Source organism: Saimiri boliviensis, chromosome 10, assembly GCF_048565385.1.
Source record: "Saimiri boliviensis isolate mSaiBol1 chromosome 10, mSaiBol1.pri, whole genome shotgun sequence".
NCBI lineage: Eukaryota > Metazoa > Chordata > Mammalia > Primates > Cebidae > Saimiri > Saimiri boliviensis.
Genome location: NC_133458.1, coordinates 1,970,632 through 1,998,161, shown reverse-complemented (window position 1 = coordinate 1,998,161; position 27,530 = coordinate 1,970,632). Strand labels below are relative to the sequence as shown.

General features: G+C 46.4%; 1 protein-coding gene across 3 annotated transcripts in view; it reads left to right on the top strand.

Moving 5' to 3' along the window:
• Window positions 1–27,530, top strand: part of DNAJB6 (DnaJ heat shock protein family (Hsp40) member B6) — a 78,767-nt gene that overhangs the window by 12,913 nt on the left and 38,324 nt on the right. For all 3 annotated transcript variants that reach the window (XM_039472723.2, XM_039472722.2, XM_074378842.1), the window contains exons 2-5: window positions 6,388–6,478; window positions 10,167–10,276; window positions 13,569–13,628; window positions 14,956–15,066. In XM_039472723.2, the coding sequence (XP_039328657.1) occupies window positions 6,414–6,478; window positions 10,167–10,276; window positions 13,569–13,628; window positions 14,956–15,066 (346 nt within the window). In that variant the 5' untranslated portion in view covers window positions 6,388–6,413. The remainder of the gene's footprint in view (window positions 1–6,387; window positions 6,479–10,166; window positions 10,277–13,568; window positions 13,629–14,955; window positions 15,067–27,530) is intronic.

Sequence of the window (27,530 nt, the reverse complement as noted above, 5' to 3'; positions counted from 1 at the left end):
ATTTCACAGGGTAGGGAAGGAACCACAATGAAGGTAGGTCGTTTTTCCAGGAACCACGGCTCATTTACGATGAATGCCGTTTCACTTCCTAGTTCCACGCGATGGACATTACTAAATCCTTTAGGTGTACTACATTGGTCCTCCCCTGTCCTCTGGGGTTATGTTCCAAGGCCACCAGTGCAGTCTGGAACCCTGTATAATGCTGTATCTTCTCCTGTGCATAAATATCTAGGCTGAAGTTTGATTTGTAAATGAGGCACACTGTGAGATTCACAATCACTGGTAAGATGGTGGGACCATGACTACAGTACGCTACTCATTCCATGGGTGGAAGGTTTGTTCTTGTTGTAGATCTTAGCAATCTCAATGTAGGGTTTTTTCCTTGAGAACGTTCGCCTTTTTCTCTTAAAGGAAGCCTCTCTGGCATATTCAGATTGCGTGTTCAGATCAGGCTTCTGGCGCTTTGGGCCATGTGAAGTAAAGTGAGGGCTGTTTGAATGCAGCCATTGTGGGTACCACAGTCAGTCTGATAAACCCAGATGCCTGAGTGTTGCGGGGTGCGTCCACAGCATGGGTCCACTGGACAAAGGAATGGTGAATGTCCTGGGCTGGGGCTGGAGGATGGCACGAGATTTTATCACACCACTCTGAAAGGTGAGCAATTTAAAATTTATGACTTATTTCTGGAAATGTTTATTGTTTTTGGACTGTGGTTGGCTGTGGGTAAGACCATGGATGGCTTTGAAGCGTCAGGTAAGGACTCATGCTTTGGGAGCTGCAGCGCATCCCAAGGCACAGTGTCTCCCATAGCGTGGGTGACCCTGACAGCTCCATGTCACAGGCCCACTTCTGTTCACAGTTCCTGCTGGAGTCCCTGGGTCCTTCATGCTGCCGTTCTCAGCCTGCACTGTGGCACCTGAGGGCTGGGCTCCACCCCACAGTTCCTGATTCAGATGTGGGCCTGAGATAAACTTTCAAAGTGATGTTGATGCTGCTGCTTCGAGTCCTGGCTTTGAGAATCACCGCCTAATTCTAGAGTTTCTTCTGCATTTGTTACCTGGAATTCTTCTATTAAAAAGAGTATTGACTTGTCAAGTATATAGTTAAAGATACAGTAATAGTATGTACAGGAAAGGCAGGGTGGTAAGTCCTTGATTCTTAGATTGACATGAACTGAAAAATTTTAAATGGAGGTTTTTTATTTTTTTTTGAGACAGAGTTTCGCTCTTGGTACCCAGGCTGGAGTGCAATGGCGCAATCTTGGCTCACCGCAACCTCCGCCTCCTGGGTTCAGGCAATTCTCCTGTCTCAGCCTCCTGAGTAGCTGGGATTACAGGCACGTGCCACCATGCCCAGCTAATGTTTTGTATTTTTAGTAGAGATGGGGTTTCACCATGTTGACCAGGATGGTCTCGATCTCTTGACCTCGTGATCCACCCGCCTCGGCCTCCCAAAGTGCTGGGATTACAGGCTTGAGCCACTGCGCCCGGCTTAAATGTAGGTTTTAAATTCATTTTAGTCAATTTATTTTGAAGCCTCCATTCTCTTTTAGGTCAGGGATTACCCTGTCTTTTTTTTTTTTTTGAGATGAAGTCCTGCTCTGTCCATCAGGCCAGAGTGCAGTGGTATGATCTTGGCTCACTGCAACCTCTGACTCCCTGGTTCAAGCTATTCTCCTGCCTCAGCCTCCCAAGTAGCTGGGATTACAGGCATTTGCCACCAAGCCCAGCTGTTTTTTGTATTTTTAGTCCAGATGGGGTTTTACCGTGTTTCCAGGATGGTCTTGATCTCCTGACCTGGTGATCCATTTGCCTCGTTGGCCTCCCAAAGTGCTGGGATTACAGGAGTGAGCCACTGCCTGTTTTTTTTTTTTTTTTTTTTTTTTGAGACAGTGTTTCACCATGTTGCCAAGGCTGGTCTCAAACTGCTCGGCTCACATAGTCTGTCCACCTCGGCCTCCCATAGTGCTGGGATGACAGCTGTGAGCCACCATGCCCGGTCCTGTTTGGTTTCTATGTCCTTTCATGTGCACTTTGTCTTTTTGAACTTTCTTTTTCCTTTTTTTTGAGACAGAGTTTCGCTCTTGTTGCCCAGGTTGGGGTGCGATGGTGTGATCTCAACTCACTTCAACCTCCACCTCCTGGGTTCAGGCAACTCTCCTGCTTCAGCTTCCCAAGTAGCTGGAACTACTGGCATGTGCCACCATGCCCGGCTAGTTTTGTATTTTTAGTAGAGATGGGGTTTTTCTGTGTTGGTGAGGCTGGTCTCAAACTCCTGACCTCAGGTGATATGCCTGTCTTAGCCTCCCAAAGTGCTGGGATTACAAGCGTGAGCCACCATGCTCAGCTGTTCATCTTTAATCTTAATTTATTTTTAAATTTTATGTTCATTTTTTGGAGACAGGGTCTCACTCACCCAGGTTGGAGTGCTGTGGCACAACCGTGAACTGGTCTCTAGCTCCTGGGCTCAAGCAGTCCTCCAGAGTACTTTGGTTTCACAAAGTGCTGGGATTACAGGTGTGTGCCACCATGCCCAGTCAGTGTCTGCACATTTTTTTTTTTTGTGAGACGGAGTTTCGCTCTTGTTACCCAGGCTGGATTGCAATGGCGCGATCTCGGCTCACCGCAACCTCCGCCTCCTGGGCTCAGGCAATTCTCCTGCCTCAGCCTCCTAAGTAGCTGGGATTACAGGCACGCGCCACCATGCCCAGCTAAATTTTTTTGTATTTTTAGTAGAGACGGGGTTTCACTATCTTGACCAGGATGGTCTCGATCTCTCGACCTCGTGATCCACCCGCCTCGGCCTCCCAAAGTGCTGGGATTACAGGCTTGAGCCACCGCGCCCGGCACGTGTCTGCACGTTTCTAAGCTGACATCTGTGAAAGCTGAGGGCAGGATGAAATTAGAGGCTGCTGTGGGTCAGGGTAAGGGATACTGATGCTGTTAAAGATAGAGAACAGTGAATGCATTTGAGGTTATTTCAGAGGTAGACTCGGCAGGACTTTGTGATTAATTTGTGTCTGTGCTGAGTGTAGTTGGCGAAGGTGAACGTTTCAGAGTCAGGCACCTTGGACTTCAAGGTAGAATTTACTAGAAAAAGACCAGGTGTGTATGGAGTGGGGAGGATTAAGAGTTAAATTTTGGTTGTGTTCTATTTGGGGTGTCTCCTGGACATCCAAGTGGCTGTGTCAAATAGTCATCTGTCTATTTGTGTCTGAAGTGCGCAGGAGAGGCCTGAGTTTGGAGCTAACATTTGGGACTCATTGCTAAATCAGTGATTTTTACATAATGGGAACGGGTGAAAACCCCTATGTAGGAGGAGAGTTGGCTTTGAGCTTTTAGCGTTTCCGCAGTTTCTTCAGCAGGCTAGTAGAGGGGCAAAAGCTGGTGATGGGAGGCAGAGAGAAGTCAGACAAGGAGAGCTGGGAAACGTCTGGGGTGGTGCCGTGGGTTTTTTACTGACCTTACAGAAGAGTGAGTGTCAAGTGGCAGGCAGTGGCGGAGCCGCTGCAGGACTGGGGAGGAGCCCAGGCAGGAAGTGGAGCAGGCGAGGGTAGGCAGTGCAGGAGGAGTGCAGAGGCGAGAGCATCTACTGCGGGGGCTGGCTCTCGGTACTGCCTTACGCTTTTACGTTTAGTAAGAAAACCAGCCATTTGATGAAGTGCCACTTGAGTACCAGGTGCTGTTAGTGGTTGCTGCACCTGTGTGACAACAGGCTTTCAGCGAGTGTTTTTGTTGAAGTAAATCACAGCATTCACCAGCTGGCGATGCGACCCCAGCCCTCACCTCTGTCCTTGCTGTCTCGGGGTGTCTTTCTTCTGTTACCGCCACCACATGCACAAACCCAGGCACGTGCGTGCGGACGGAAGATGAGCTGTTTGGACTTGCAAGGGCCTGTATGCTTGGCGTATGGCACACTAAATGGCCTCTTGCTGTATGTGCTTAGAGGGGATGATTCAGATGCCTGGCATTGGAAGATTGGTACTGAGATTTCTGCTCTGGTTCTGTTAGAGTGGATTAACAGCTTCCCCCTCTGTTGTTTCTGTTAGGTACTGCCGCTGGCGTCACTTCCAAAATGCCACCTCAGATCCTTGGCAGCAAACCAGAGCTCGAGTGAAAATAACCTTGCCTAGTCACTCAGCTTAGAGAGTGAGGGAATGAGGGAGTGGGGGAGACTTAAAGAAATGCTGGCCCTCCTGCTGCTTGTTGGCTGCCCCGCTTTGTGTGCTGTGGCTGATGGGCAGGTTTTTAGTTCCTGAAAGATAGCAGATTGCAGTGTTCTCTACTTCCGGGAATGGACTCCTGTCTTTTCTACGTAGGCTGGTAGGACTGGTGTGGTTTGAATCCTTTATGCTGCTGTGTCATTCTAACTACCAGGGAGGAAGCCTTTCAAAATTGGGTGTTCCTTTACCGTGCAACTTACTACACAAAAGAGTCTCTGATGTTCTATACTGAATATTCCAAATGGAGTGGAAAGAACTGTGTAGTGGTATACCCGTAGGCACATTCTCCAATTAATATTTTATCTTTGCTTAGTTACGTATCCAGTAATACTGATAACGTAACGTTGGAATAACTGAAAGAAAACAACCATACAGTTTATTTCTAAGTTGTAAATGGTTTATTTTTTATTTTTTATTTATTTTTAAAACGGAGTCTCTCTTTGTAGCCCAGGCTGGCTGGAATGCATTGGCATGATGTCAGCTCATTGCAACCTCTGCCTCCTGGGTTCAAACGATTCTCCTACCTCAGCCTCCTGAGTAGCTGGGATTACAGGCGCGGGTCACCATGCCCAGCTAATTTTTGTATTTTTAGTAGAGACGGGGTTTCACCATGTTGATGAGGCTGATCTTGAACTCCTGACCTCCTGATCCGCCCGCCTCGGCCTCCCTAAGTGCTGAGATTACAGGCATGAGCCACCGCATCCGGCCCTAAATTCTGTGTATCTTGTAGTTGACATATTAAACTTGTAACACCCGGGCCGGGCGCGGTGGCTCACGCCTATAATCCCAGCACTTTGGGAGGCCGAGGCGGGTGGATCACAAGGTCAAGAGATCGAGACCATCCTGGTCAACATGGTGAAACCCCGTCTCTACTAAAAATACAAAAAATTAGCTGGGCATGGTGGCGTGTGCCTGTAATCCGAGCTACTCAGGAAGCTGAGGCAGGAGAATTGCCTGAACCCAGGAGGCGGAGGTTGCGGTGAGCCGAGATCGCGCCATTGCACTCCAGCCTGGGTAACAAGAGTGAAACTCCGTCTCAAAAACAAAACAAAACAAAACAAAAAAACAAATAAAACTTGTAACACCTAGAATCTTGGCTCTAATGTATTTGAAGATGTGCATTCTTTTCTAAATTTGATGTTCCATTAAATTGATAACGTAGTTTATATACATCCAAGTATATTGTGATTTCATTATAGAGTTTTAGGTTTGGGCCTGGTGCGGTGGCGCGTGCTTCTAGTCCCAGATACTCCGGAGGCTGAGATGGGAGGATAACTTGAGCCCAGGAGTTCTGGGCCATAGTGTGCTATGCCGATCGGGTCTGCACTAAGTTCGGCATCAATATGGTGACCTCCTGGGAGCTGGGGACCAGCAGGTTGCCCAGGGTGGGGCAAACCGGCCCATGTCAGAAACGGAGCAAGTCAAAACTCCCGGGCTGCTGATCAGTAGTGGGATCACGCCTGTGAATAGCCACTGCACTCCAGCCTGGGCAACATAGCAGGAACTTGTCTCTTAAAAAAAAGTTTTAGGTTTGAGCCTCCCCCCCACCTCCCCCAGTCTCACTCTGTTGCCCAGGCTGTAGTACAGTGGCGTTATCTTAGCTTATTGCAGCCTTCGCCTCCCGGGTTCAAGCGATTCTCCTGCCTCAGCCTCCTGAGTAGCTGGGATTACAGGCCTGTGCTACCACGACTGGCTCATTTTCATTAGTAGAAAGGGGATTTCACCATGTTGGTTGGGCTGGTCTCTAACTTCTGACCTTGTGATGTGCCTACCTAAGCTCCCAAAGCGCTGGGATTAGCAGGTGTGAGCTATTGCACCTGACCTGTTTTATTTTTGAGACAGTCTCACTCTGTCGCCCAGGCAGTTGGTGTGATCTCCATTTACTGTCTCAACTTCCACTCACTCTGTTTTGCTTGGAGTGCAGTTGGTGTGATTTCCGTTTACTGCAACTTCCATCTCCTGGGTTAGAAGGGTCTGAGATGAATCTGGGAAACAGCTTCCAGACAAGGTCTTTCAGCACGCTAGTGGTTGGCTAGTGGAAGTTCCCTCTGTAGGGCCAGTAGGTGCTGAAGTGATACCACCCCCTCCCTCTGCACACCCGCCCCACCGCTGTGACCTGCCCATGCGCGGCAATGTCGTTACTGACCACCTGTTTTTACTTGCAGGACCTGTTACAGCAACCTCTTGAAACATGGTGGATTACTATGAAGTTCTAGGCGTACAGAGACATGCCTCACCCGAGGATATTAAAAAGGCGTAAGTAATTTTATTTCTGAGGTAATACATCTGCACAGTGATACATTGGTAATTGAGTAGCGTAACTTTTTCTGTTGCCTATGAAAATGGCTTTTAATGTAGTATGTAACAGTCTGAATGCTGCCACATAGTTTAATCGGACAGCAATTAGTAAGGAACATTTGCAGTCTAGGTCTGGGCTTTGCCCTTCATTAGTCATTCACTTGGTTTCTGTTGAAGTCGATTAAAAAGTTACTGAGGATGTGACATCATCACAAACATCTTTTACATTGGACTTTGAGATGGAGCTGACTTGGTACTCCTGAGTACCCTTTCCCAGGTAGGGGCCCAGAGTAGAGCACTGAATTTTTTTGGTGTGATTGTTGGGCTCCAGCCTATGCTGTTGGAGTCCCTTCTGATGCACATGAAAGTTTGAAAGCTGCACCACTGCCTGTTAGACCAGCATCTGTATGACCTGGGCCTGGCTAACGTGAGGAGGGCAGTTCCAGCCACAGAAGGCTCTCATGGTAATCTGAGTCTGTTTAATTTAATGAGGTGTCAACTCTAAATGTAACGTGTGAAGCAAAGAAGTCATGAAATAGATAATGTTAGATTTTAACACAACTAGAGAGCAGTTAGCTGGAATAGTTGGAACCAGCTTTTAAAAAAAATAGATAATAAATAATGAAGTCCATACTACTAGACTTAGTGGGTCTGAAGATAGAATTAACTTTTCTGGGGGCAGATAGTTGATTTTGCTTCATTGTTTTTTTATTTTTATTTTTATTTTTATTTTTATTTTTATTTTTTTGAGACAGAGTTTCGCTCTTGTTACCCAGGCTGGAGTGCAATGGCGCGATCTCGGCTCACCGCAACCTCCGCCTCCTGGGTTCAGGCAATTCTCCTGCCTCAGCCTCCTGAGTAGCTGGGATTACAGGCATGGCCACAATGCCCAGCTAATTTTTTGTATTTTTAGTAGAGACGGGGTTTCACCATGTTGACCAGGATGGTCTTGATCTCTTGACCTCGTGATCCACCTGCCTCGGCCTCCCAAAGTGCTGGGATTACAGGCTTGAGCCACCGCGCCCGGCCGATTTTGCGTAATTGTTAATTTCAATTAAAAAACCAAAAACCGAGTCTCACTATGTTGCTCAGGCTGGTCTCAAACTCCTGGGCTCAAGCGATCCTCTCGCCTTGGCCTCCCAGATTGCTGCAATTATAGATGTGAGCTACTGTGCCTTAGCTGAGATAGTTCATTTTAAAATGCTGAAGTTCTGAGTGCAATGACTCCCGCCTGTAATCCCAGCACTTTGGGAGGCCGAGGCAGATCACCTGAGGTCACGAGTTGAGACCAGCCTGGCCAACATGGCGAAACCCCATCTCTACTAAAAATACAAAAAGCTGGGTGTGGAAACACGTGACTGTAATCCCAGCTACTCAGGAGGCTAAGGCAGGAGAATCACTTGAACCCAGGAGGCAGAGGTTGCAGTGAGCCAAGATCATGCCACTGCACTCTAGCCTGGGTGACAGAGCGAGACTCCATCTCAAAAAAAAAAAAATAAAATAAAATAAAATGCAAATTACGGCCAGGTAAATGGCTCATACCTGTAATCCCAGCACTTTGGAAGGCCTAGGTGGGAGGGTCACTCAAGCCCAGGGGTTTGAGACCAGCCTGGGCAACAAAATAAGATACTGTCTTTACAAAAAATAAAATAAAATAGTTGGGCATGGTGCTATATGCCTGTAGTCCCAGCTCCTCCAGAGGCTGAGACAGGAGAATTGCTTGAGCTCAGGAGGTTGAGGCTGCATTGAGCCGTGTTCATGCCATTGCACTCTGGCTTGGGTGACCGAGCCAAGACACTTTGTCGAAGCCAAGTCCGGCTGACTGCTGCTGGGCAGAGCTGATGTTGCTTGCAGAGTCTGTGAAACCTCTGCCAAGGAACCTAGTAGAAGCAGCCCACTGAGGAGAGGCCAGGCAGACCCTGCTGCTGTCAGCAGTGGAGTGAGGTTTTCCACACTTGTGAGGAAGCCCGTGCTGCACACCATAGGCCCACACTGTTCTTATCAATAGTGTCAACAGCCAGTGATACTTGACAGGTCATAGAATGAAGACAGCTGGAAATACTTTACTCCTCTTGAATAAGTTAATGCATGTATTAGTCCATTTTTATGCTGTTGATGAAGACATACCTGAGACTGGGAAGAAAAGGATGTTTAAGGCCGGGCGCAGTGGCTCAAGCCTGTAATCCCAGCACTTTGGGAGGCCAAGGCGGGTGGATCACGAGGTCAAGAGATCGAGACCATCCAGGCCAACATGGTGAAACCCCGTCTCTACTAAAAATACAAAAAATTAGCTGGGCATGGTGGTGTGTGCCTGTAATCCCAGCTACTCAGGAGGCTGAGGCAGGAGAATTGCCTGAACCCAGGAGGCCTCGGAGGTTGCAGTGAGCTGAAATCGCGCCATTGGACTCCAGCCTGGGTAACAAGAGTGGAACTCCGCCTCAAAAAAAAAAAAAAAAAAAAAAAAAAGGATGTTTAATTTGATTTACACTTCCACATGCAGGGAAGTTAATCATGGCAGAGGGTGAAAGGCACTTTTTACATGGTGGCAGCAAGAGAGAATGAGGAAGAAGCAAAAGTGGAAACCCCTGAGAAACCCATTAGATCTTGGGAGATGTACTCCGTGGGAATAGCACGGGAAAGACCAGCCCCTATGATTCAGTTACCTCCCCCTGGGTCCCTCCCACAACATGTGGGAGTTCTGGGAGATAGAACTGGAGATTTCGGTGGGGACACAGCTAAACCTTATCAGTGGATAAACTGTTAATACTTGCACAGTACTTTCAGTAAGTGATGGAAATTATATACCTTTATGATGGTTTGCAGTGGCACAATCTTGGCTCACTGCAACCTTGGCCTCCTGAATTCAAGCGATTCTCCTGCCTTAGCCTCCTGAGTAGCTGGGATTACAGTCACGTGCTTCCACACCCAGCTTTTTGTATATTTAGTAGAGATGGAGTTTCGCCATGTTGGCCAGGCTGGTCTCAACTCGTGACCTCAGGTGATCTGCCTCGGCCTCCCAGAGTGCTGGGATTACAGGCGTGAGCCACTGCCCCTGGCCTTTTTTTTAGTATTTTAATGACATGCAATTATTTAGCCATTGGAACTCTGCAACTGACTATGACTTTAGTCATAGAATCTTTGTAGAAGTTCGTGTTTTAACTCTTGTTTAGATCTTGAATCTGGCACAGAGGGCTGTTGGAAAGATCTTGCAATCTTGACCTGTTTTGTGGCAGGTGACTCACCTTGGGCACACAGGTCAGCTGAGTAGTGGGCTGGCTGACAAAGTAGGGTCCTTGGAATCCGAACATGGAAGGATAGGGATGGTGATGTTGGATCCTACTGCTGAGTGACGCAGGCCTTTCCTTCCATGCTTGCTCAGTCTCCTCACTGTCAGGCCATCTTGTGGACACCGTGATCTTTGTTTTTCTCTCTTCAGAGGTTTGTATTACGCTATCAGGATTTTGTTTTTTATGCTTATTTAATGAGTGTTTTTACAATTGTAATTTTGAGACAGGGTCTTGTTCTGTTGCCCGGGCTGGACTGCAGTGGTGTGATCATAGCTTACTATGAGTTCATTACGTTAGTTTCAAAAACATAGTTGATTTCTGGATTTAGACTGTGGTAAGTGTCCTTCGTTCTTTCCAAGATACCGGAAACTGGCACTGAAGTGGCACCCAGATAAAAATCCCGAGAACAAAGAAGAAGCAGAGAGAAAGTTCAAGCAAGTAGCAGAGGCCTATGAGGTGCTGTCAGACGGTGAGTGACACTGGGCTGCCTAAGGGCTCTGAGCTGTCCCGCCGGGGTGCGGAGCAGGTGTGGGAGCCTCCTCAGGGCTGGCACGGTATGGATCAAGTGACTTGTTAATGCCAGCTGGATTTTGGGCCCCCTGAATGTCTTTATTTTTTTTGGTGAAGATTTGACTTGGTGTAGGTCACTGCAAGGGCTGAGGAGCACGAGGGCTTCTAGCAGTTTCTCTTAGGATGGCTGTTTTCTTTTTTTAATTCTTTTGCTCACCTTTAACTGTCTTGATTGAGTTATAAGGATGGCTGTTTTCTTTTTTTTTTTTTTTTTTTTTTTTTTTTTTTTGAGACAGAGTTTCGCTCTTGTTACCCAGGCTGGAGTGCAATGGCGCGATCTCGGCTCACCGCAACCTCCACCTCCTGGGTTCAGGCAATTCTCCTGCCTCAGCCTCCTGAGTAGCTGGGATTACAGGCACACGCCACCATGCCCAGCTAATTTTTTTGTATTTTAGTAGAGATGGGGTTTCACCATGTTGACCAGGATGGTCTCGATCTCTTGACCTCGTGATCCACCCGCCTCGGCCTCCCAAAGTGCTGGGATTACAGGCGTGAGCCACTGCGCCCGGCAGGGATGGCTGTTTTCAAACAGGACTAGCCACTCTGGGTCTGATGAACCCAGGAGAAAGGAGGTTGCAGGACTCAGGCCACTGTGCGTGTGCTGTGCCTGCCCCGTTGTTGTGTGTGATCCTTCTGACCTTGCTCACCCCATGGGCTTAAACAGTACTGAGCCAGTGGAGTCAGCTTTACTGCTTCAGAGGACGTCTCAGGTTCACAAAAAGAGGGGATGGAACATACAGTTAAAATTTAGATTTCAGATTTCAGGCCTGTCTTCCCCACTTAGGTCTGGAGCAGAGGTGGTGTATGTTACTGGAAGCCTTATCCATTGGCCTGGTTCACACGTGGGTGAGGGGTCAGAGGTCTCTTGTCACCTAGCCAGGGTTGCATGGGGCCTGGGGTTGGCGGGGAGCAGTGGCATAAGTGGAAAGCCACACGATGCCCGGTCAGCTGCAGAGGCAGTTTACAAAGCTAGGGATGGATTAACTGGAGCCTGGAAGTATGGGCACCGGGTTAAGTGTGTCTGAATATGGTCAGGTGATCGGCCCTTATTTACAACAAATTTTTTCTTTTTTTAAAAGAAGGAACCCAATGTAAGTTTGCCAGCTTCAACAGTTACCAGCCTGTCTTTCTCTGCTGACACTATCACCCACCTCTTTGTTTTAGAGGAAATCCCAGATACTTTACTTCAAAAATGTGAAAAGGCATAAAACACTGATATTTGGAATCTTCATGAAATGTGGCATTTAAGGTCATGAGCTGTTGATCTTAAACTGTTGTTTGGAAAGTTTTATTTATTTTATTTTTAAAGAGAGAGGGTCTTGCTATGTTGCACAGGGAGGCCTTGAATTCCTGGGCTGAGGTGATCGTCCTCCCTCCTCAAAGTCCTGAGCAGCTGGGCCCGCAGGCACAAAGCACCCCTTGGGTTGTGTGCTGGTTTGACAGAGGAGAGCACAGGCCTCAGGGTTGCTGTCTTGTTCTTTGGTCCTTGGTGTTTGTGTGTGCTAATTCAGTACTGTCAGATGCAGGATTTCAGGGACCAGTAACATTAAGAAAAGTGAGGACTAAACTGAAGCTTCATATTTGATAGAGCATCTTTAAACTACCATACTAAAAATTCTCGTTTTTTTTTTTTGTAGGGGAGGGGGCTTGGGGTGTATTTTTCATGTCCTTTTAGGCAGCCATGGGTCCCAGCTGGAGTTAAACATAGTCATTTTTCTTGCCGTGGCACTGGCTATCTGAACCTGCTTGTAAGTGGTTTGCTTCTAAGCGTGTGTTCCCATTTTGTGGAATATGAGATTTTCTTTTACTTTTTAAAAATTGAGAAGGGATCTCAGTCGGTTGCCCAGGCTGGAATGTAGTGGCATGATGACAGGTCACTGCAGTGTTGACTTCCCAGGCTCAAGCAATTGTCCCATGGCTTCCTGAGTAGCTTGGACCCACGGGTCGATGTCACTATGGCCGGCTAATTTTGATTAGAGATGGGATTTTGCTGCCCAGGCTGGTCTTGAACTCCTGGGCTTAAGCAATCCACCTACCTTGGCCACTCTGTGTGTTGGGATTGCAGGTGTTAGCCGCTGTGTCCGGCCTGTGAGTTTTTTGAGGAACTCAGATGGTGTCATATCAGAGTTCCAGTGCTTCTAATGTCATTCTTTTTGTTGTGGAGTATTAGTAGAGTTTGGAATGTAAGTGTGAAGACCTTCAGTGGAGAATGGCACACTAGCCCCAGGCCTTGCATCTGGGTGGTCCCTTGGATGGTGAATGAGCCTGTAGGGTGTTGGATAGCTCTTTTCTGGCACATCTACTTTCTGCCACTTGCCTAGGCCCTGGCACGTTTCTTTGTGTGCCACAGATGTAGTCCTCTAATTGGGTTTTTGTAGTAAGATGGTGCACTTGTATGGTTGGAATAATGTTGTACTTGGTTGTGTTATTTTTTTTTTTCCTTTTTTCTTTGTTTTTTAATTTTTTTAAAGATGGATTTCACCATGATGGCCAGGCTGGTCTTGAACTCCTGACCTCAGGTGATCCACCCATCTCGGCCTCCCAAAGTGCTAGGATTACAGGCGTGAGCCACTGTGCCTGGCAGTTGTATGATTTTAATGTAGCATGCCTGGGCTCTGTGGGCAGTAGAGTGAAAAGCTATCTAATGGAATAATTTTTTTTTTTTTTTTGAGACAGAATCTTGCTCTGTCACCCAGGCTGGAGTACAGTGGGGTGATCTTGGCTCATTGCAACTTTTGTCTCCTGGGCTTAAGCAATTCTCATGCCTCAGCCTTCTGAGTAGCTGGGATTATGGACACGTCACCATGCCTGGCTGATTTTTGTATTTTTAGAAGAGACGGGGTTTCACTGTGTTGGCCAGGCTGGTCTCAAGACTCCTGACCTAAGATGATCTGTCCCGCTTGGTCTCCCAGATTGCTGCAATTACAGGCATGAGCCACTGCTCCTGGCCGTAAATATTTAAATAACTTGTTAAAAAAATTCAACGAACTTAATTTTTTTTTTTGAATTGTTTTTCATGAGAGAGGTACAGAAAGTTTTCCCTCGTTTCCTTTTGTTTTAAAGAAAGGGGGGCCATACTCCTTACATTTAATTGCAAAACCTTGAAAACTGATTTACAACTTGGGAAATACTTCATTAAATTAGAGGTTTAAAAGGAACTTGGCCTTATTGACTTTTCTTTACATTTTTAGCTAAGAAACGGGACATCTATGACAAATACGGCAAAGAAGGATTAAATGGTGGTGGAGGAGGTATGTATGTACATGACTTTTTTCTTTGAAGACAAAAGGTCTTGGCAAGTTAGTTGAGTTTGTCTGTAAATAATGAGTCTTTTGGTAAGAGTCTTTTATATCAGTAGAGATGCAATCTAGAAAGTGGGCTGAATTGGGGAGAGGACAGAGAAATTGATAGCATTTTTAAATCTTTGTGAGACTAGCAGTATATGTGGGCCAGCAGGGGGGCCTTCCTGGTGGCAAACACATTCCAGGCACGTGGGGAAGCTGGGCTGACTGCAAAGCAGGAGGCCTGTGCTGTCCAGTGAGGCAGGAGGAGCCACAAGGTGCAGTCATGTCGGCCACAGTGTGCCCACCTATGTGGCCCGTGTGTAGCACAGACAGCCTCTCACTTCCTGTAGATAAGAAATAATGTACTTCCTGTAGATAGGAAATAATTTGTTACCATACTGCAATATATCTGCAATGATGTAAGGACAGACGCCCTTACATCAGTACTTGACATGATGTTAAAATATCCTGAGGGTTTAAAGAGCAGATTTTCCTGAAAAGCTAAAATAATGACCTTGTGGGGCCTGGACTTTTGTTTGTCTCTAAAAGTTTGCATGGTCTCTGGGCTGTGACCAGCCTCCCCAGGGGTCTTTGGGAAATTATTGCTCCAAACCTGGCTACACGGCAGCTTCTGCGGCTCCAGGAGGTCAGTTGTCAAAGTGGATGCAGGTACTCGTGGTCTTCATAAACCTTCATAACACTGGCCGGGCGCAGTGGCTCATGCCTGTAATCCCAGCACTTTGGGAGGCCAACGCGGGTGGATCACGAGGTCAAGAGATCGAGACCATCCTGATCAACATGGTGAAACCCCGTCTCTACTAAAAATACAAAAAATTAGCTGGGCGTGGTGGCGCGTGCCTGTAATCCCAGCTACTGAAGAGGCTGAGGCAGGAGAATTGCCTGAACCCAGGAGGCGGAGGTTGCGGTGAGCCGAGATGGCACCATTGCACTCCAGCCTGGGCAACAAGAACGAAACTCCATCTCAAAACAAAACAAAACAAACAAAAAAAAACTTCATAACAAATCATAGAAATGGTGTGTTACCTTATATGCCTATTTAGAGATGGCAAAGAGTAGTGTCGAAGGGGCCACCGCTGCACTCACTTGTCATCAGCTCTGAGCACACTCACTCTGTCAGTATAGGGCTCAGGTTTTGAACTTTGGAGAACCCCAACTTTATGAAATATTTTTGTTTTTTATTAGGTCGTGATTTGTATGATATTCTGTCAACAAAGAATTTTTTGCCTGCAAAACACCAAAATTCATAAAACTAAAAGCTGTATTGTATTTGCAGGTGGAAGTCATTTTGACAGTCCATTTGAATTTGGCTTCACATTCCGAAACCCACAGGATGTCTTCAGGGATTTTTTTGGTGGAAGGGACCCATTTTCATTTGACTTCTTCGGTAAGTTAATTGCGTGGGTAGACTTGATGTGTGTCCATGACCCAAGTGAGGGTTTAGTAGTGGCCTTTCAGTTGAATTTACATGGTATCTGTATTTAAAGCAGCAGTGGACTAGCCTGGGCAACATGGTGAAACCTCGTCTCTACAAAAAGAACACAAAACATTAGCTGAGTGTGGTGGCATGTGCCTGTGTTCCCAGCTCCTTGGGAGGCAGAGGTGGGAGGATCTCATGAGCCTGGGAGGTTGAGATTGGGCCACTGTACTTCAGCCTGGGTGACAGAGCAAGACCCTTTCTGAAGAAAATAAAGCAGCACAGGAGCTTTAAAATCTTTCTCTTATTCCTCTTTGAAAATGTTTTGAATTTACAACTTGAAAAATTAGAATAATACAGGGTTTAATGTACTTTTTATTTGTTATATATGGCCCTACTTAACTTGATTTTGTCCTCACATGAGACAGTGGTAAGGGCATTGGTGCTGACGTCTTGGAAATGTTGTTTACCATTGAATGCCAATTTGTGTGTGAATTTGCCACCTCATGTTCCTGTTAAAATCATTAAGCATCATAGTACTGTCTGCAAGACCTTTCCATCTGTAAACGTTGTGGTGTGTGAGGAGCGTCGAGTTCACAGTTTGCGGAAAGAAAGACACCTCTGGAGCGAGGCTGCGGAAGCCTTCACTGAGGAGAGTAGCTTTGTTAAGGGAGACAGTGCTGCTCAGCTGCTGTTTGATTGTAGGGAAATGGATTTCTCATCAGTGGCATCTCAGTCCTGATACCTGGTCCTGTGCTTCGGTGGGTGTCTTGGGCACAGTTTGGGTCAGGCACTTTCGTTGGCTGTCTGCTGTTAGAGCCTTCTCAACCACTGGGATGGGACTTTCTGTGTGGTGCACTTTGCAGCCGTTTTTGTCTTTTGACTCATTGAGAGGGAAACACATTGTGTGTTTATCTCCTTCATTGCCTGCATCATGGGTGAAGAAACTGAACACCCCTTGCAATCCCCAGGAGGGAAAGAGGAAAGCCTCTGTATCTACAGATAGTATACGGGAAACATGTGGGGCCCTGCCTGCTGCAGGCATGCAGAGGAATAATCACTTCTGTATCGGGTAGGTCTTGGGCCTTTTAGATGGTGCAGTTCTTCAGTTTATCTCAAATGGCGATTCAAAGAGGTTGTTCTTACGCCTTATTATGTATGGGCTGGTGGCTTGAAGGGAGACCCTTTCTGAGGGAGGAAAGACAGGCAGTGCCCTCAAGGATTTTCAGGGAGAGTGGAGCAACTGAAGCTAAGCAGGGGGTTTCAGATTAGGGGACCAGGAGACTGGTCTGCTCATCGTTGAAGCTCATTTGCTGTAATCACTGCTGCCATCAGCAGAGACAGCACGAGAAAGAGCCATCTTTCCTTCATCTACTGTCACAGGCGAGAAATCGCTAAGAAAAGTAACTTACAGATCGATCTCTGTCTTAAAAATGACCTTTGCATCTTGTTACAGCCTTCAGCAAACTGCATTTGTTGCTCTGCAGGACAGAGAACTGTTGAAGTCCTGTGTTCTGATCATGATTCTCAAGGTGATCAAGCAAGGAAGAAGGCTTGCTCTTCCGACTCCATGGTTTCTGTTCTAGGGCCCACCTGGTGAAACTGGCTGTCCTCTCGACAGCTGAGACCAGGCGCCTTCAACAGGCCTTTTCTTAACGTTATTATTTTTTACTTAAAAGGGGAAGGGTCTCTTAGTGACCGAATTGTAGCCAATTTTTGTTTTCTGTGGGGAAAATAATCTGATAACACCAAGCCATATAGCAATTCTTTGTAAAGTAGGTATAGAGATTTAGTTAGACTGAGTGAATATGTGAGTTTTTATCCTTGGTCCAAGGAGAGAGGTGCTAGTCTCACTGATACGCTGCACTGTTAAATAATGCACACTGACCTGTTTTAAGACTAGGTGCCCTGTGTTTCCCATGATGGGTGTGGCAGTGATACTTGTTTAATCTGTTCTTGTAGGTATTTTAGATGACTTCCATTTTCAGGCTCTCAGGATTTACACACAGGAGAAGCTGCTGTTCCCCGGCTACTGTATGTGTGAAGTCACTGTGCAGCCACCTGGCAGTATGTTTAGTGTAGATGGGCGTGGATGCCCACCCAGAGGGATTTCTGCCTAGTAATAATGTAGATCGGGGGTCAGCACCCTGGTTCCTCGCCTGTGAGGAGCAGGAGCAGGAGGTGAGCGGTGGGCAGGCGGGTAAGCCTTACTGCCTGAGCCCCATCTCCTGTCAGATCAGTGGCAGCACTGGAGTCTCAGAAGGGCACGAACCCTGGTGTGAAGGGCAGATGCGAGGGATCTAGGGTTGCGCATTCCTCATCAGAAACCAATGCCAGAAACCAACCGTCTATCAGTGCCACCTCACCCCACGCCCTTGTCTGTGGAAAAAAATTGTCTTCCATGAAACCAGTCCATTGTGCCAAAAAGATTTGGGACTGCTGTTGATGAATCATATTTGCTAGACCTAGTTGTGTCCACTTTGTGTAGCGGATTTTTCAGGTGACACAAAGTAGTTGAAAATCTGCTGTACGGTAATTTCCGAGCCGCGCTTTAAATTTATCAGAATACAGAACCCCTATTTACATAAGGGAGGCCTTACTTCAGCCCTCCCTAGTGATACGTGCGGAAGTGGGAGGGGGCCCGAGTGTTGGACACCTGGTATCGCGTCTGCCTGTGAGCACCAGGCAGTGCACACGGTCACATTGTGGCCAAGGGGAGTTGGCCCGGGGCCTGCAGGTGTGGAGCCCATCCTTTCTAGCAGAAACCCTCCCAGGAGAGGTGTGGAAGTGGATTCTAACACCAACCCGGAAGGAATGCCGCCTCTGAATTGGAGGGCGAGAGTCAAAAGTGTTGAGGCTAGGTGACTGGTTAAATTTCTCCAAAATACGGAGAACATGAAAATGAGCTCTTATTAAAATGTTAGTTGGAAAATTTAATAGACGGTAGGCCAATTTGCATTAGGGTAATTTGTTTGTTTATTTTGATGAACATAGTCCTCTCAATTTAGGGTAATTTATTACAGGACCCTGTTGTTCAGTTAAATGATGTCCTAAGATAGAAAAGAAAAGGTACGTGATAATAGTGTGTTTTGATCCCATTAGTCATAGTAGGCATTACCATCTGGGAAAAGCCTGTGGTTTTAATGTCATATTTTTATTTATATTCTTACCTAGAAAGCCAAAGCCAACCTTTAAGGTTTCCACAGAGGCCTTTCATTTGAGCAGTGCAGCGAGTTTTCCTTTTAAAGCATCACCCTGCTACAGTAGATGCTCTGTGGCAGTAGTGGAGGAATCCTGCAGGACATAGAACCAAGGGAAGCGGATGTTTCGGAGGAAGGACGAGTTCATTGAGGATAGTAACTTGGTCCTCCAACCTGTGATGAATTTACTCTCTCCCAAGGTTCGAGGAAGTGGCCAGTGAGCACTTGGAGCCTAGTGAAGAGTTAGTAGAGCTGCCCGAGATGGCGGAGGCTGCAGAGGACAGCCCCAGTGAGGAGAGCAGTGAGGCCTTGGCCGTGATACTCAGCGAGGACCTGGCAGTCTCTAGTGAGGATGAGTCCAGCACAGGATACAGCCGGGGCCTGGGCGAGCTCCTCAGCAAGGAGAGGAGCTCATATCCAGCGAGGACGGGGCCAGCCCTGGGGACACAGAGGAGCTCAGCGAGGAGTGTGAGGAGCTGCTGAGCGAGGAGGAGCACAGTGGGCCAGAGCTGGGAGCACTGCCAGCACCATGACAAAGTGTTAAGGAGCTCCCCGGGCTGGACTGACTTAGTGTATATCTAGAATAAAATAGTTTCCTAGTGCCTCGATGGTACTATCCTTGGCCAGACGACCTCAGCTACCTTGGAGAGAGAACTGAAGAAGCAAGAGAGGCAGGTGGCAGCCCTGAAGCACTGACCTGCGGCCTCCTAGGTTCTTGCCCTAAAGCCAGAGCACAGACATTGAAGGCAGCCTTTGGTCTCTGTGTTTGATCCGTGTGACAAACCGGGAGCTTAAACAACCAAAATGTATCATCTAGTCCTGGAGACTGGCCCTGTGAGACCCAGGTGTCGCAGCGCGGGTTGCTTCTGAGGATGACGGGTGTCCCGCTCCCGGCCCCTCCCCAGCTGTTCTCTTTCTGCATTTGCAGGTGGGTGGCCCATCCGGTCTCCACGTCATCTCCTCTGGGGCTGTCTCCCTGTGTCCATTGGTTCGGTGTTTCAGAGACGGGGTCTCACTGGGTTGCCAGGCTGGCCTCAAACCTCTGGGCTGAAGCAATCTTCCCTTCTCAGCTTCCCAAGGAACTGACTACAGGCATGAGCCACCATGCCCAGCCACAAATTCCCCCTTTTTTTCAAAAGGACATCATTTATATTGGATTAATTCCCACTTCAGTAATTTCATCTTAACTTGATAATCTACAAAGACTCTATTTCCAAGTACGGTCACAGTCACAGGTGCTAGGGATTAGGACTCTAATGTGTTTTTTGGGGGCCGTGATTCAACCTTTTATTTTTTGGGGTCCGTGATTCAACCTTTAAACATTTCTTTTTTTTTTTTTTAAACAGTTTATTTATTATACTTTAAGTTCTGGGGCGCATGTGCAGATTGTGCAGGTTTGTTACATAGGTGTACACGTGCCGTGGTGGTGGTTTGCTGCATCCATCGTCCATCATCTACGTTAGGGATTTCTCCTCATGCTGTCTCTCCCCTGTCCTCCCACCAACCCCTGCTATTCCTCCCCTAGCCCTCTATGCCCCAGGCCCTGGTATGTGGTAAACATCGTATTTCTAACAGAGGGAGGTAGATTTTTGTGTTAGTCTGTGCAATTTACAACCAAACAGCAAATTTTGAAAGGTCAAAGGAGGAGGAAACTTTAGACTTTTTTTTTTCCCCCTGAAGTGGAGTTTCATGTCACCCAGGCTGGAGTGTCAAGGGGTGATCTCAGCTCATTGCAGCCTGTGCCTCCCAGGTTCAAGCAATTCTCTTGCTTCAGCCTCCGGAGTAGCTGGGATTACAGGTGTGCACCACCATGCCCAGCTAATTTTTGTATTTTTGGCAGAGATGGGGTTTCCCCATGTTGGCCAGGCTGGTCTCGAACTCCTGACCTTGAGTGATCCCTTCACTTCAGCCTCCCAAAATGCTGGGATTACAGGCTTGAGCCACTGTGCCTGGCAAGAGTTAGGCATATTAATGAGAACTAGAAGTTAGGCACGTGTCAAGTGCAGATATGGGAGTGGCACAGCAGATGGGATCGATGTGTACTGGTGACCTGCACCCCCTGTCATATGGTGCTACAGACGTTGGTTTGTCGTGAGTGTTCTTTGATTACTTAAGGACAGAGTTCGTATGCACGCACACCTATGCATAGGTCACTTAGAAGAAGTTAAGGAGTCTTTTAAAATACACATAAAAACATCACATATTAAGCTGGGTATAGTGGTGTACCTCTGTAATGACAGCTACTGGGGAGGCTGAGGTAGGGGATTCCTTGAGCCCAGGAGTTTGAGTCCAGCCTGGGAAAAACAGTGAGACTCCATTTCTGAGACTGGTTTCTGGCTGAAGTTTGTTGGAACCATCCTTGTGTGTGACGAAGAGCTACGTCATGGCTGTGAAGCAGTGGGCAGTCCTTCACGGTGTCCCCACACGCTCTTCCTCTCATCTGCTGAGAGTTTCTTGGAGAACATGCCAAACTCATGTATGGTTGTGTGCATATTTGAGAACTCTTCATGTTGAGATGGAGCTGTTTTTTGGAAGTATTTTTTTGAGATGGAGTCTCTGTCGCCCAGGCTGGAGTACAGTGGTATTATCTCGGTACGCTGCAATCTCTGCCTTCGGATTCAAGTGTCCTGCCTCAACCTTCCAAGTGGCTGGGATTACAGGCATGTAACACCACACCTGGCTAATTTTTCTATTTTTAGTAGAGATGGGGTTTTGCCATGTTGATGGCCAGGGTGGTCTCAAACTCTGACCCTCAGGTGATCCACCCACTTTAGTCTTCCAGAATGCTGGGATTACAGGTGTGAACCACCATGCCAGACCCTTCACTTCTACTTAAAATCCTGGCAGTTGACGATGGGTCCCATGTAAGTGATTTGCAGCTTCTTTTGAGCTGTTTTTCAGTACATACTTAGTAATTTCAGGACCTTTGTTTTCTCTGACCCCTTCCCTTAAATAGGGAGAGGAAGTGGTTCCTTTAAATGATCATTTTCAGAATTTCTCTGCTGTGAGAACTGAGGCTCTGGCTCCTTCTTTTTTTTTTTGAGGCGGAGTTTCGCTCTTGTTACCCAGGCTGGAGTGCAATGGCGCGATCTTGGCTCACCGCAACCTCCACCTCTTGGGTTCAGGCAATTCTCCTGCCTCAGCCTCCTGAGTAGCTGGGATTACAGGCACGAGCCACCATGCCCAGCTAATTTTTTGTATTTTTAGTAGAGATGGGGTTTCACCATGTTGACCAGGATGGTCTCGATCTCCTGACCTCGTGATCCACCCCCCTCGGCCTCCCAAAGTGCTGGGATTACAGGCGTGAGCCACCTCGCCCGCCAGATTTTATTCCCATTTTTTTTTTTTTTTTTTTTTTTTTTTTTTTGAGACGGAGTTTCGCTCTTGTTACCCAGGCTGGAGTGCAATGGCGCGATCTCGGCTCACCGCAACCTCTGCCTCCTGGGTTCAGGCAATTCTCCTGCCTCAGCCTCCTGAGTAGCTGGGATTACAGGCACGTGCTACCATGCCCAGCTATTTTTTTTTTTTTTTGTATTTTTAGTAGAGACGGGGTTTCACCATGTAGACCAGGATGGTCTCGATCTCTCGACCTCGTGATCCACCCGCCTCGGCCTCCCAAAGTGCTGGGATTACAGGCTTGAGCCACCGCGCCCGGCCGGCTCCTTCTTTAGGAAGCTCAAACCATGCCATAAGATTTCATGTGCAGTGTTCAGATCATCCGTCAACTGCGCTCTGATTACTGTGGTGCTTCCTCCCTTGTATTTTGTGGTGTTGGCCCCTTTGCAGTACTCTGTATAGTGTTTGGTTCACATTGTTGGCATGACAAGTCACCTTAGCAGGACATGGCCCGAGTCCTTTGTAGGTTTGTGGGTTTTTTCATCATCTGTTTCCCGTGGGATTGTGGTCCCTGGTGGATTTGTGGACAACTCCAGAGGTTGAGGTAATTGCTGCGTCCTTAGTGCTCTCAGGAGGAGATGTTCTGGTATTGTAGGTGCAAGATGTAGGGAGAGTGGTTTAAGCTCGAGGCTGCAGCCAGAACTGATACAGTGTTGAGCTTTGACAGGTCTGGGGAATACCGGCATCTATAGGAAGTATGGTAGTGTAGGGGATAGTGAGGTGGGAGGTGAGGTGGTGGAGGCAATTGGCCATTTGCGAGTAGGGGTCGGAAAAGAGCCCGTAGCCTGCTGCTGTTCTGGTGGTTTCTTTGCTGAGGAATGAGGACTGTGGTTGGGAAGAGACCTGACAACTGGGGTTCCTCATCTCATGACAGGCCTCTTGTATTTGAAATAGAATAATTTAAATCCAATGTATTTTGGATTCTTTGACTTGGATAGATTTTTAACTTTTGGGTAACAGATTGCTCTAACCCAGGCGTCCCCAGACTTTTTACACAGGGGGCCAGTTCACTGTTCCTCAGACCGCTGGAGGGCCGCCACATACTGTGCTCCTCTCACTGACCACCAATGAAAGAGGTGCCCCTTCCTGAAGTGTGGCGGGGGGCCGGATAAATGGCCTCGGGGCCGCAGTATGGGGACGCCAGCTCTAACCAGTCCTAGGATGTAACTAGAAATTATACTTGTGATTAAAAAACAATTGTATGGGAATCTGAACATGGTGGTGTTCACTTAACAAATACGGTATGCCCGCTGTTCAGTGCAGGCACTACTCTAGGTGTGGGTTTGGCAGTGGAGAGAAACGCTGAAGCACTGTTCCCCAGGGCATGCGGTTCAGGGTGAAGCTCCAGCCATGTCATTTGCTCCCATTGCTGTATTCCAGATTCCTAACAGTTATGTTATTTGCTACTTGTGAAAATTTGAGTGACACCATTCAAAACACAAGAGTTGTAAAAAACGAGTGACTGGTTTTGAGGAGTTGGGAGAGCACAGAAAGTCTGTGTCTTCATGCTTGACCTTTGACTCTTAAGTGCTTTTCCTTTTTGAGGGCTGCTGTCTAGCTTAGCTTTGGAACTCCAGGAGAGAGTGACATATTTTCCTTGGTTTAAAATAGCCATGATGCTTTTCAGTTTTATTTTGCTGTCATTTTTTTGTTCTAACTTTTCTGTGCGCTTGGGGAATTGATAATGTGAGGCCTGAAGTCATTGCAGCAGGCTTCTCCTGGGCTGTGCTTGTGGTTTCTGAAATGTTTACCTTGGGGCACATGGTGACAGTGTGCTGAGGAGGGGGCTAGCTGGGTTCTGCCCTGCACTGCCGCTGCTGTGAGCTGCTGTGAGATTAAAGCGGCTGGGAGGAGTCCCCTTCTCTTCCTTGTTAGCTGTTCCTGTTCTGTCAGGTTCTCACACTCTGTAAAGCTCAAAGAAAACATGTGGGTTTAAAACATCTTTTGCACTTAGTGTTCTTTAAGTCTGTATGTGTGTAAATGTTTGTTAATGTGTTTTGTGGCCAGTTTTCTCAGCACCGTTCAGTTCATTGCACATATTCTTTTTGGTCATAAATTTGTGACTGTTCTTGGATTGTCAGTTAGTTTAGTATCTTGTTAATGTCATGCCCCTCCCTTTTAAAATCACAATGTAGGTTTTGGGGTACATATGAAGGACATGCAAGATTGTTGCATAGGCACTCACATGGCAGTGTGATGTGCCTTCCTCCTCATCACCTGTATCTGGCGTTTCTCCCCATGCTATCTCTCCCCAACTCCCCACCCCCTGCTGTGTCTCCCCTTTTCCCCCTAAACAGACCCCAGTGTGTGATGCTCCCCTCCCTGTGTCCATCTGTTCTCATTTTTCAAAACCCAACTATGAATGAGAACATGCAGTGTTTCTGTTCTTGTGACAGTTTGCTAAGAATCATGGTTTCCAGGATCATCCATGTCCCTACAAAGGACACGAACTCATCTTTTTTGATGGCTGCATAGTATTCCATGGTGTATATGTGCCACATTTTCCCTGTCCAGTCTATCGTTGATGGGCATTTGGGTTGGTTCCAGGTTTTTGCTATTGTAAAAAGTGCTACAGTGAACATTCATGTGCATGTGTCCTTATAGTAGAATGATTTATAATCCTTTGGCTATGTACCCAGTAATGGGATTGCTGGGTCAAATGGGATTTCTATGTCTAGGTCCTTGAGGAATCGCCACACTGTCTTCCACAATGGTTGAACTAGTTTACACTCCCACCAGCAGTGTAAGAGTGTTCCTATTTCTCCACATCCACTCCAGCATCTGTTGTCTCCAGATTTTTCAGTGAACACCATTCTAACTGGCAGGAGGTGGTAACTCAATGTAGTTTTGATTTGCATTTCTCTAATGACCAATGATCATGAGCATTTTTTCCTATGTTTGTTGGCCTCATATATGTCTTCTTTTGTAAAGTGTCTGTTCGTGTCCTTTGCCCACCTTCGAATGGGCTTGTTTTTTTTTCTTGTAAATCTGTTTTAGGCCGGGCGCGGTGGCTCAAGCCTGTAATCCCAGCACTTTGGGAGACCGAGGCGGGTGGATCACAAGGTTGAGAGATCAAGACCAACCTGGTCAACATGGTGAAACCCTGTCTCTACTAAAAATACAAAAAATTAGCTGGGCATGGTGGCACGTGCCTGTAATCCCAGCTACTCAGGAGGCTGAGGCAGGAGAATTGCCTGAACCCAGGAGGTGGAGGTTGCGGTGAGCCGAGATCACGCCATTGCACCCCAGCCTGGGTAACAAGAGAGAAACTCCGTCTCAAAAAAAAAAAAAAAAAAAAATCTGTTTTAGTTCTTTGTAGATTCTGGATGTTAGCCCTTTGTCACATTGGTAGACTGCAAAAGATTTTTCCCATTCAGTTGGTTGTCGATTGACTCTAATGACTATTTCTTTTTCCGTGCAGAAGCTGTAGAGTTTGATTAGGTCCCATTTGTCTATTTTGGCTTGTGTTGCCAGTGCTTTTGGTGTTTTGGTCATGAAGTCCTTGCCTGTGCCTATGTACTGAATGGTTTTGCCTAGATTTTCTTCTAGGGTTTTTATGGCGTTAGGTCTTATGTTTAAGTCTTTAATCCATCAGGAGTTAATTTTAGTGTAAGGTGTCAGGAAGGGGTCCTGTTTCTGCTTTCTGCACATGGCTAGCCAGTTTTCCCAACACCATTTATTAAACAGGGAATCCTTTCTCCATTGCTTGTTTTTGTCGGGTTTGTCAAAGATCAGATGGTGTAGATGTGTGGTGTTGCCTCCAAGGCCTCTGTTCTGTTCCATTGCTCTATATCTCTGTTTTGGTACCAGTACCATGCTGTTTTGATTACAGTAGCCTTGTAGTATAGTTTGAGATCCGGTAGTGTGATACCGCCTGCTTTGTTCTTTTTGCTTAGAATTGACTTGGCTATGTGGGCTCTCTTTTGGTTCCATATGAAGTTTAAGGTGTTTTTTTCCAGTTCCGTGAAGAAGGTCACTGATAGCTTGATGGGGATAGCGTTGAGTCTGTACATTACTTTGGGCAGTATGGCCATTTTCACGATACTGATTCTTCCTAACCATGAACATGGAATGTTTCTCCATCTGTTCGTGTCCTTTGTTACTTTGTTGAGCAGTGGCTTGTAGTTCTCCTTGAAGAGATCCTTTACGGTCCTTGTTACTTGTATTCCTAGGATTTTATTCTCTTTGTAGCAATTGTGAATGGCAGTTGGTTCTTGATTTGGCTCTCTTTAAGTCTGTTACTGGTGTATAGGAATGCTTGTGATTTTTGCACATTGATTTTGTATCCTGAGACTTTGATGAAGTTGCTTATCAGTTTTAGGGGATTTTGGGCTGAGACGATGGGGTCTTCTAGATATACAATCATGTCATCTGCAAATAGAGACAATTTGACTTTCTCCTTTCCTATTTGAATACCCCTTTTCTTGCCTGATTGCTCTGGCTAGAGCTTCCAATACTGTATTGAATGGGAGTGGTGAGAGAGGGCATCCTTGTCTAGTGCCAGATTTCAAAGGGAATGCTTCCAGTTTTTGCTCATTCAGTATGATATTGGCTGTGGGCTTGTCGTAAATAGCTTTTATTATTTTGCGATACATTCCGTCAATACCTAGTTTATTCAGGGTTTTTAGCATAAAGGGCTGTTGAATTTTGTCAAAGGCCTTCTCTGCATCAATTGTGAGATAATCGTGGTTTTTGTCTTTGGTTCTGTTTATGTGGTTTATTACGCAAGTCTGTAAAATTAGGTTTATAGACTTGCGTATGTTGAACCAGTGCATGACTGGGATGAAGCCTGCTTGATCATGGTGGATAAGCTTTTTGATGTGCTGTTGCAGTCGGTTTGCCAGTATTTTATTGAAGATTTTTGCATCTACGTTGATCACGGATATTGGCCTGAAGTTTTCTTTTCTTGCTGAGTCTCTGCCAGGTTTTGGTATCAGGATGATGATGTTCTCATAAAATGATTTGGGAAGGATTCCCTCTTTTTGAATTGTTTGGAATAGTTTCTTTCTTTTTTTTTTTTTAAATGAGAAATTTCATTTTTATTGAATAAAAACATGATTATACAAACATGAAAATGTATTCAAATATTTGAATACATTAAATTTTTTTGCAACTTCATATGCTTTATATAAAAGCATTGAGTTCAAAGCAGTATTATGCTTGGTAATAATTACCAAGATTCTGATTTTGCTATACTTTTCATCAGGATTTCTGGGACACCTCCCAACTAAACATATTAAGATTCTACAAAAATAAAAGATGACAACAGTCTTCCAAATAAGAGCAATCTGGGGGTGAGAAACAGCAGGACACATTTAGGTTACAAAGTTTGTAAAACTTAATTCTTGGCCAGGCACGGTGGCTCACGTCTGTAATTTTAGCACTTTGGGAGGCCTAGGCGGGCGGATCACACTGAGGTCAGGAGTTTGAGACCAGCCCTGGCCAACATGGCGAAACCCCATGTCTACTAAAAATTCAAGAAGTAGCTGATGTGGTGGTGGACGCTTGTAATCCCAGCTACTTGGAAGGCTGAGGCAGGAAAACTGCTCACCTAGGAGGTGGAAGTTGCAGTGAGCTGAGATCGTGTCATTGCACTCCAGCCTGGGTGACAGAGCAAGAATGGATCTCAAAAAGAAAAAAAAATTCTTATAATTCCCTTTCAAAATGCACATTGACCATATTTTAAATACTTATCTTAAATATCTAGAACAAATTTTTTCTCAATAGCTCCCCAATCCACAAAAATCCTAGTGAAATGGATAGCAAGTGTGTACTGAGAAAGTGCTATGAACACTGGCTATATGTGCGACGTTCAGATTGCCACACTTCCTCTGAGTA